Source organism: Mobula hypostoma, chromosome 12, assembly GCF_963921235.1.
Source record: "Mobula hypostoma chromosome 12, sMobHyp1.1, whole genome shotgun sequence".
NCBI classification, from domain to species: Eukaryota; Metazoa; Chordata; class Chondrichthyes; order Myliobatiformes; family Myliobatidae; genus Mobula; species Mobula hypostoma.
The window spans coordinates 32,458,391-32,468,819 of NC_086108.1; the positions used below are offsets into that span (position 1 = coordinate 32,458,391).

Here is a 10,429-nt window from a genome sequence, read left to right on the forward strand (position 1 = left end):
GGAGATATTGTGCTCAGCAAGGTCTTTTGGCTCATCAGTGACATAAGGTAATCTACTTTTATATTTTTCGAGGGATGGATTTTGACCTAGACAGTAGGTGACTCCCTTGCTCATCTCCACAAGGCCATTCTTAAATCTTTAGATTTTGGCTAATAGTGCAACTATTAATTCAGTAATTTGTTGGAATTGATTTGTTTTTCAAAAACTATTAATGCAGTCGAATATTTCAGTGTATATGTGATAAATTTGAATCTTAATGAATAGAGTAGAATATGTGTTTGGAATAGCAGATCAATTGCGATAGCAGCTTTAGTTAGTGAGAAAGGTGGGCAATTCTGTAGCCATGGATGGGAGTCCACAATGGTATGTTACATTTCTAGTACCACAGTTAACAACGTTGTTGAATGGCTGCAGAACATCCTGAAATTGTGGTCCATGTTGTTACCAATGAGATAGGTAGATAAAGGGATGCGATCCTGCCAACATATTCAAGGGAGCTAGAAATGAAATTTAAAAAGCAGTACTTAAAAGATACTCATGGTAGGATTATTTCAATAGTGTGTGATGTCAACTACAGGAATAGAAATATAGAGCAATTGGCTGTGTGACTGGAGATGATGCATAAGAGCTTTACAATTTTGAGGCTTTGGGACTGTTGTGGAACATGTGAGACCTGTACAAATCGAATAGATTTTTATCTTGTTAGGAACAGGACCAATATCCTTAAAAGGAGTTCTTGGTGGGAAGATTTAAAGTAGCTTACAGATGAACAGGAGTTCAGGAAGGAAGAAACACAGAACAGCAATCAAAATAGCCTTCATACACAAAAGCAAGTGGTAAATGGGGTCAAAGTACAGGAAAAAAATATTAAAATGCTAGGATTAAAGATGCTGTATTGAGGCAGTACAGCTAACAGAGCTGCTCCCTCACAGTCCCACCTGCCTGGTTCAGTATTTACCTGCAGTACTGTCTGCATGCAGTTTGCATGTTATCTCTTTGACTATATGGTATTCCATATAGCAGGATTTATGAACATTTGGAGAGGCATAATATGAATAAGAATAGTCAGCATGGCTTTGTCAAAGGCAGGTTATGCCTTGCGAGCCTGATTGAATTTTTTGAGGATGTGACTAAACACATTGATGAAGGTAGAGTAGTAGATGTAGTGTATATGGATTTCAGCAAGGCATTTGACAAGGTACCCCATGCAAGGCTTATTGAGAAAGTAAGGAGGCATGGGCTCCAAGGGGACATTGCTTTGTGGATCCAGAACTGGTTTGCCCATAGAAGGCAAAGAGTGGTTGTAGACTGGTCATATTCTGTATGGAGGTCGGTGACCAGTGGTGTGCCTCAGGGATCTGTTCTGGGACCCCTACTCTTTGTGATTTTTATAAATGACCTGGATGAGGAAGTGGAGGGATGGATTAGTAAATTTGCTGATGACACAAAGGTTGGATGCGTTGTGGATAGTGTGGAGGGCTGTCAGAGGTTACAGCGGGACATTGACAGGATGCAAAACTGGGCTGAGAAGTGGCAGATGGAGTTCAACCCAGATAAGTATGAGATGGTTCACTTTGGTAGGTCAAATATGATAGCAGAGTATAGTATTAATGGTAAGACTCTTGGCAGTGTGGAGAATCAGAGGGATTTTGGGGTCCGAGTCCATAGGACGCTCAAAACTGCTACGCAGGTTGATTCTGTGATTAAGAAGGCATATGATGCATTGGCCTTCATCAACTGTGAGATTGAGTTTAAGATCCGAGAGGTAATGTTGCAGCTATATAGGACCCTGGTCAGACCCTACTTGGAGCGCTGTGCTCATTTCTGGTCACCTCACTACAGGAAGAACGTGAAAACCATAGAAAGGGTGCGGAGGAGATTTACAAGGATGTTGCCTGGATTGAGGGGCATGCCTTATGAGAATAGGTTGAGTGAACTTGACTATTTCTCCTTGGAGCGACAGAGGATGAGAGGTGTACAAGATAATGAGAGGCATTGATTGTGTGGATAGTCAGAGGCTTTTTCCCAGGGCTGAAATGGCTAGCACAAGAGGGCATATGAGGGGTGATTGGTAAGTTCGTGGCCTAAGGTAGAAGGAGTAAATTTTAGAAAACCTCGCACATTTCTTTTTCAACGTAGTCCCCTCCTACATTTACACACTTAGTCCAGAGGTCGTGGAGCATACAGATCTTGGACCTCCAGAAAGTGTCCACAGATGGGTGATTGATAAGTTTGTTGCCTAAGGTAGAAAGAGATGAGTTATACAGCTCTTGTTACATGCACAAACAGTTCAAAACTTTGAGTGATTATGCAGAAAGTTTGAAGTTAATAACTCATCTCCTTCTACCTTAGGCTACGAACATATCAATCACCCGTGATGAGTTATTAATTTCAAACTTTCTGCATAATCACTGAGTTGAACTGCATGTGTGTGTATCTGCAGAGTTCATCCACCATTTTGTGTATGTTGCTCTCGATTTCCAGCTCTTGAAGAGTCTCCTGTTTTCCTACTCTCCATGTTCTTCTACATTGTTTGCTTTCCAGTGAAAGCATCAGCATTTGGTGGTACTTACTAAAGTACAGATCTCCCTCATTATTCCTGTCCTAAGTTTCATCCATTCTTCTATCCAAAATTTCGCTTGTTGATCATTTATATTATCTGTTGTTTCCCATATGCAAATCTGCTAACTTTCAGATCATCCTTATCTTCACTTCAAGATTTTTCTTTTATAACTCCTGTCACATTCCCTTACCACCTTCACCAAAAGTGCTGGATAAAGGTAGTGAATATTGTTTTTGCAGTTAAAGCATTTTATAACATGTATTTGTCTAAACTTAGTATTCAATTATGAATGGAGGTATGTCCATGCAACTTAAATGTCTTTCCGTTCTTTAACTCAGGGGTCCCCAAACTTTTTCGCACCACGGACCGGTTTAATATTGACAATATTCTTGCGGACCGGCCGACTTGAGGGGTGGGGGGTGGTTGGTGTTCAAGTAGGGTTAAACTCACCTCAACATGCCTTTTACAGTTAGAGTTGCCAACTTTCTCACTCCTAAATAAGGGACAAAAGTAGCAGTCAAATCCCGGGCACTTTACCCCAGGAAGGACTACCATGACCATGAAGCCTTGTACGGGTACCTGTGTGCGCATGCGTGACGTGAGCATGTGATGTGCACATGCGCATACGTGCCAATTTTTCCCTGCAAATTGGTTTTGCCTTCATCTTCCTGACTATACTGTACATACATTATTTCTACTTTATATAGGCTGTGTACTTATCATATCATTCCTGCTTTTACCATATGTTAGTGTTATTTAGTTTTGGTTTTATGTGTTATTTGGTATGATTTGTTAGGTTATTTTGGTCTGGGAATGCTCAAAAATTTTTCCCATATAAATTGATGGTAATCGCTTCTTCGCTTTACGCCATTTCGGCACGAAAGGTTTCACTGGAACACTCTACCTTAGCAGGGGAAATACGGGACAAACCAATTTAGCCCAATATACGGGATGTCCCGGCAAATACGGGACAGTTGGCAACCCTATGTTCAAGTTCCACAGGGCGTGACAGGGAATAAGGAAAGGTGCAGCTGACTCATATCGTTTCCTCACGGCCCAGTAGCACATGCTTTGTGGCCCGGTACCGGTCCACAGCCCGGTGGTTGGGGACCGCTGCTTTAACTTCTTACATCACATGAACACATTCTCTCAGTAAGCAATGCTATAGAGAAGTAAAAGTAAAATTTATACTTGAAGTAAGTATTCAAGGTGACACAGTTAGTAGAAACTTCAGTAACTTGGGTACAATCCTGATCCTTGGTGCCGTCTGCAGGTTCATCCTGTGGCCTCTTGGATTTCCTCCAAGTTTCCTCTAACATCCCAAAGACACATGATTTATTAGGGTAATTAGCCACTATAAATTACCTCCAGTATGTAGGTGTGTGGTTGAATCTGTAGGGAGTTGATGGTAGTGTGGAATGAAAAGGTAACAGGGGCAATTAATGAGGGAATGGGATTGCTCCATGACCCAACGTGTATCTATTAGATGGAAGTACTTCCTCCTGTTCAGTGCGGAAGCATTGTTGAACACGTACTTAGTGCCATATATGGAAATTAATTCTAAATTAGCCATTTTAAGAGTCTTTACCTCACAAGCGAAACATGAATATTAACATTACAGCAAAATTGGGTCATTTGATTACCTTGTTTGGGTTTAGCTTTCTAACAGTTCTGTACATACCTTTTAGGGGAAAAAAATACTTCAACTTGTCTTCCCCAATTTATCCTATTCTTCCTTCCCACACTTTAGTTTAATTAAAAGCTTACTTCTACATTATTGTTTGATGCCATTTGGTACTCTATGCACATTTTTTCTCCAATACCCCTGATCAAATATCCATTTTGTAAATAGCTGCATTTAGTGAAAACCACGTCCAAAGGATGGTCTGTGTTTTTATTCTGCTGAATAATAGAGTCACAGGACTCTGATTTTTGTTGCGTATGGGACATGACAATCCAAACTTTAACCAGATGTTCTATCTGCAGAGAGACGTGATCGTTTAGTTTTTATGACCTGATTGTGTTTGGACAAGATTTGTAACATGAAACACTTGTAACATTTGTCACAGATAAATACACAAGTTCATTACAGAATCAGATTCTCAAATGTGAATGAATGAGAAATATTTCTGCCCTATCTGTGATTTTTCTTTTTTGTACATCTGAGTTATGGAAATTGATGGAAAATCAACAGCTTTTTCTTGTCACTTCATTCAAAGGTAACTGACCTTTCCTTCACCTTTCAGAAATGTCTTTTATTGATTCTGGCACTAAAGCTAGTAAATCATACTAAGCACAAAAAAAATCTTCAAATAGCTGTTTAAAACTCGCACTATGGTACACATTGACATTTGTATTTGCTTGTAAAATAGTCATAAATTACCCTTTCTCCCATTTTACTTTATCATTTTCTTGATATAAAATCTTGTGCAACATACAATACGAGATTTTTCTTAAAGTGAGTGAAAGAAGAGTGAAATAGTGAGGTAGTGGTCATGGGTACATAGGCGTTTCAGAAATTTGATGGCAGAGGGGAAGGAGCTGTTCCGAAAATGTTGAGTGTGTGTTTTCTGGCTCCTGTATCTCCTCCCTGATGGTAGTAAAGAGAATTATTTGTTATTTAGGATTTTTGAAAAGTGATGATACAGCTACTGATCTGCGATAATGGCTGGATTGAATGGGGAAAGTTATTGAGGGCATTGAAAGGGCAATACAAAAATCATTTTAATTGGCAGACTTGGAATTTGAGGATTTTGTTTAATAATTGTTACGGGTCTGAGCGCAGTTTCATATCATTTAAACAAACTTCTCAGTATCCTGGGATCATGAAAGGCACATAAAACATTAGATAAACTGGATACTCCTCCTAATCCTCACTGTAATGGCATAAAATGGATATGTAGGATATCCTATTGCTTGTATGTTTGTTTGAAAAACAGATGCGCTGAAAGAGTTCATTGCCAGATGAATGCAGAGGCAAAATACAATGTTGTTTCTATTCCTTGTCTGATCCAAACTTTTAATCTGCATGTGCTGTTAGACTTAAAGTATATAAATTTCAAAATCAGTGTAAAATGAAAACAGGTTTTAAGCCACATTTTTGTAAATGATAGAAAAGCAAATTATTTTTAAACAGTTATCCCTGCTTAAGGTTCATAAAATGTAGCTTTGTATAGCAGGTTTTGACTTTTTCATCTTTCCCATTTCAGATGAAGGCCATCATATCGGTGGTTGTCGTAATTGTCTTGTTAGTTATCATCAGTAAGTATGTTTAATATTCTAAAGTAAATGGGATTCAAATTCTATAGTAATTGCCATGTTCAAGTTGCCAAATGTTCTTTAAGTATAAATATCAATGGAACCCCTATGTTATTATAATTCTGTACAGAGCAAATATTTACACTCTCAAAATGCTGGGGAAATTTAGTAACTCAGGCAGCATCTATAGAGTGGAATAAATAGTCAACTTTTCAGGCTGAGATCCTTCATCAGGACTGGAAAGGAAAGGGTCAAAACCAGGATAAGGAAGGGGAGGAATAAACTGACAGAGAATGGGTATCTCTTCCACCGGCATTGATGCTGCCCTCACTCGCATCTCCTCTATTTCCCGCACATCTGCCTCACCCCATCCTCTCATTGCCACATCAGGGAATGGGTTCACTTTGCCCTTACCTACCACCCCATGAGCCTCTGTATCCAATGCATCATTCTCTGAAACTTTTGCCATCCACAATCAGGTTCACCAGATTGATTCCTGGGATGGCAGGACTTTCATATGATGGAAGACTGGATGAACTAGGCTTATACTCGTTGGAATTTAGAAGATTGAGGGGGGATCTGATTGAAACGTATAAAATCCTAAAGGGATTGGACAGGCTAGATGCAGGAAGATGGTTCCCGATGTTGGGGAAGTCCAGAACGAGGGGTCACAGTTTGAGGATAAAGGGGAAGCCTTTTAGGACCGAGATTAGGAAAAACTTCTTCACACAGAGTGGTGAATCTGTGGAATTCTCTGCCACAGGAAACAGTTGAGGCCAGTTCATTGGCTATATTTAAGAGGGAGTTAGATATGGCCCTTGTGGCTAAAGGGATCAGGGGGTATGGAGGGAAAGCTGGTACAGGGTTCTGAGTTGGATGATCAGCCATGATCATACTGAATGGCGGTGCAGGCTCAAAGGGCCGAATGGCCTACTCCTGCACCGATTTTTCTATGTTTTTCTATGTTTACAACGGGATCCCATTACTAAACACGTCTTTCCCTTTCACCTCCACCTCTCCGCTCGTCCCACAAAGATAGGGAGTCATTGATCTCCCTCCTGACACTTATCCCTTATCCCTTCAGGCATGACAAGTGCTATACCTGCCCCTACACCTTCTTCCTCCAGGTGAGGTGACACTTCACCTGGGGGTCTCTTGGGGTCATCAATTGTATCTGGTGCTCCTGGTGTAACCTCCTCTGCATTTGTGAGAACAGATATAGACTGGGGGATCTCTCTGAACATCTTCGCTCTGTTCACCGTAAAAGGCAGTATCTTTCGGTGGGCACCCATTTCAATTCAACTTATTTCCATTCCAACATCTGTCCATAGTCTCATCTATTGTCACACTCAGGTAAGAGGAGCAACACCTCATATTCCATCCGGGTAGTCTTCAGTGTGATAGCATGAACATTGATTTCTCTATCTTCTGGTCATTTCTGCCACTCCCCCTTCTCTTTTTTTCTGTTCCCCTTCCCGATTCCTCGTCGCTCTCCCCTTCTCAATTTCCACTGGTAGCCCCTCCTTCCTTTTCTTCCATGGTACACTGTACTTCCCTTTCAGATTCCTTCTTCAGCCCTTTACCTCTTCCACCTATCACCTCCCAGCTTCTCACTTTGTCCCCCTCCCACACTGCCCTTCCTTCTTACCTGGTGTCACCTATCACCTGTCAGCTTACATACCTTGCCCTCCCCCCACCACCTTATTCTGTCCTCTGCCTCCTTCCTTTCCAGTCCTGATTAAGAGTCTTGACCTGAAACTTCAACTGCTTATTCCCCTTCATAGGTGCTCCTTGACCTGCTCAGTTCCACCAGGTTTTGTGCGTGTTGCTCAAGAATTTCAGCATCTGTAGAATCCAATCCTTTCTTTGTGAAAAATATTAATTATCAAGATGAAATCAAATTACTGATGTTGAATTGTTTTGTTTTTCAGATGACTTTGAAGTAAATATTACGAAACTGAATGGATTATTGTGGTTTTAATTTATTTTAAGGATATAGAGTTCATTTTTATTGTAGATTTCTTGCATTAAGGAATAAGTTAGTCAAAGCAAATTGCTGGAGCTGTTAATACTCGGTGTAACGCCTATCTTACTAAGTAAACAGTTTTATTAATTATTTTTTCCTTGTCATTACAGTACCTGTAATTTTGAAGAATCGCTCATGATGAGACATGCACAGTGATAATGCAGGAAAGTTACTGCCTCAGTCTCTAGAAACTATTGGAGATACATGTATAATATCTCGGTTATAGTTCTATTCATTTTGTACAGAAGAAATCTGCACTCATGAGCACTCAACATAACGATTCCCTTCTGGAATAGGGGACCAATGCATTACCTAACTGCTATTGACAGGAAGGGTAGTTTATTTCCTTTTAAGTATATTGCTTCATTGCCATGAAAGATTTTTTAAAATCGTTGCAGATAATTTGATTTTAGTGAAATGTGGTATCTGAACAAGTTAATTGTCATCCAGCTTTCCCCAGTTTTCTTGTGGGAAACACCTCACATTTGGGTACACAAGTCTAATCAACGAAAGCTGATGTGCTTTTGCACAGTGAAGAGCATTTCAAGAAAACCCACTCCCTTTCACTTTCTCAGATGCGTAGATACAAGGTTATTCCAGCAAGGTCAATAGAAAAGGGGTCAGATGTAAGTACCTAAGCTAATATGATACTGAGCCTATTTGCATCTTATTTTCCATCAAAGCAGAAATGTACCAACCCTGCATAATCATGGCGTTGAGCACAGTCTTTCAGTGTGGTTTACTACTGCAATAATTGACCAAACCATTAAATAAATATTTGACATTTGTACTGAGGTGGAGGAGGACTGAGTGAATTCTACAATGAAGCAAAGATCAATTCATAGAACCCTGTTTCTGAGCAGAATTTTTCAGTCGTGATATTTGTTAAATTACTTAAAGTTGTTGATAATAAATTACATGCAATTATATTTTTGACAATGCCAAACTGTTGTTTTACTTTGAATATTCTTTGTCATGTATGTTTTAAGATGTGTTTTGCTTCAGAATTTTGGATTTATTTGATTGTAAATTTACTTTGTAATAAAATCCATAATAACCAGTAGATCATCCAGATTGCCACTTGCACATGATGTTTGGTGATTGGATTCACTTGATCTTTGTTGGGTGAGATGGATTTTTATTATTTGCTTTATACCTCAGGAGTAAATTATCTCTGACCGTGCACTGAGTCAGCTGTAGTATGACTATGCCTGTGGAAAGTTACTTTTTTAACGTAAAACAACTTTCTGTCCTGTTTTCAAAAGGGAAAATTCGATTCCTACATTCTCGATCCTTGCCAGTGTTAGGGAGCTAATAGCATGTGTCGAAGGGGAGGCCTGTTGCCTCTTTGTTCTTTAGGGTATAGTTGGATAGTGTAACTCAGGCTGAGAAATACCCCCAATTTAACACTGTGTGCAGTTTAATGGGGTGACAAAACATCAAATTGTATGTTTATTGTTATGCTCTTTTCTTAGTGTTTCAGTTATTTTTTTAAAACCATTGTTTCTTTATCCGACACACATCAAAGTTGCTGGTGAACGCAGCAGGCCAGGCAGCATCTATAGGAAGAGGCGCAGTCGACGTTTCAGGCCGAGACCCTTCGTCAGGACTAACTGAAGGAAGAGTGAGTAGTCCTGACGAAGGGTCTCGGCCTGAAACGTCGACTGCGCCGCTTCCTATAGATGCTGCCTGGCCTGCTGCGTTCACCAGCAACTTTGATGTGTGTTGCTTGAATTTCCAGCATCTGCAGAATTCCTGTTGTTTCTTTATCCGACTGTCTTTTAAAAGTGGTAATGTATGATGTTTGTAGTATCTTTTTCTAACATGCTTAATTAGGCCTGGAAAAATGAATCATCTGGTAGATAATAGGATTTTTTTGCAGGCTAGCTGCGTGTCTCAGTATTATAGATTCAAAATAGAACTAAGACCAGCCTTTGACCTGGATGGAATCTTAAATTTACCTGAAGCTACAGTTATTGACTGTAGAAATGTATAAGTAGGTAGAATCATTTGGTTTACCTGTTTAAATTATGGCCTCAAGAATCCAGCCCACATTACAAAATAAACATCAAAATCCAGTGACGGATCAGCATGTGGTAAGCTTTGGAAGCATCAAAATGATGCGCAAACATTTTTGATCCATAAATAAATAAATGGTGTATTCTTCATTTGACTATAAATTAAACTTCTTTTATAGACAGGCTTACTGCCTGACTTATCTTTGCTGCCTTCATAGCTAAGTTTGAATTTATTTATCTAATGCACAGCAAGTTCTTCTAAAAGTAGTTTAAGAAAGCGGTGAGGACTTTTACCTTATTAAGCTGTCTATAAAGTGTCCACAAAGAATGCAAGAATGTTTTTTTAAAAAAGTCAACCTTTCTAATTGTGTTTCCCAGTGCAATTTGTAAATGAGATATGTGTGTGTTTGTGTTAAAATGCATTCAGCCTTCATAAAGAATGCGACTTATTATTGTTCCAGTAAAGTCATTCATGTCTTCATTGTTAAAAGCCAAAGGATAAACACAAGTTGAATGAATATCACAGCTCCAATCACATACACCTTGTAAGACGTAAAGCAAATG

General features: G+C 39.5%; 1 protein-coding gene across 1 annotated transcript in view; it reads left to right on the forward strand.

The window, feature by feature from the left end:
• vamp4 (vesicle-associated membrane protein 4) overlaps positions 1 to 9,393 on the forward strand; it is a 90,879-nt gene extending 81,486 nt beyond the window's left edge. The window contains exons 7-8 of the mRNA XM_063063789.1: positions 5,773 to 5,824; positions 7,958 to 9,393. Coding sequence (XP_062919859.1) covers positions 5,773 to 5,824; positions 7,958 to 7,986 — 81 coding nt within the window. The 3' untranslated portion in view covers positions 7,987 to 9,393. The remainder of the gene's footprint in view (positions 1 to 5,772; positions 5,825 to 7,957) is intronic.
• Positions 9,394 to 10,429: the final 1,036 nt, after the last annotated feature.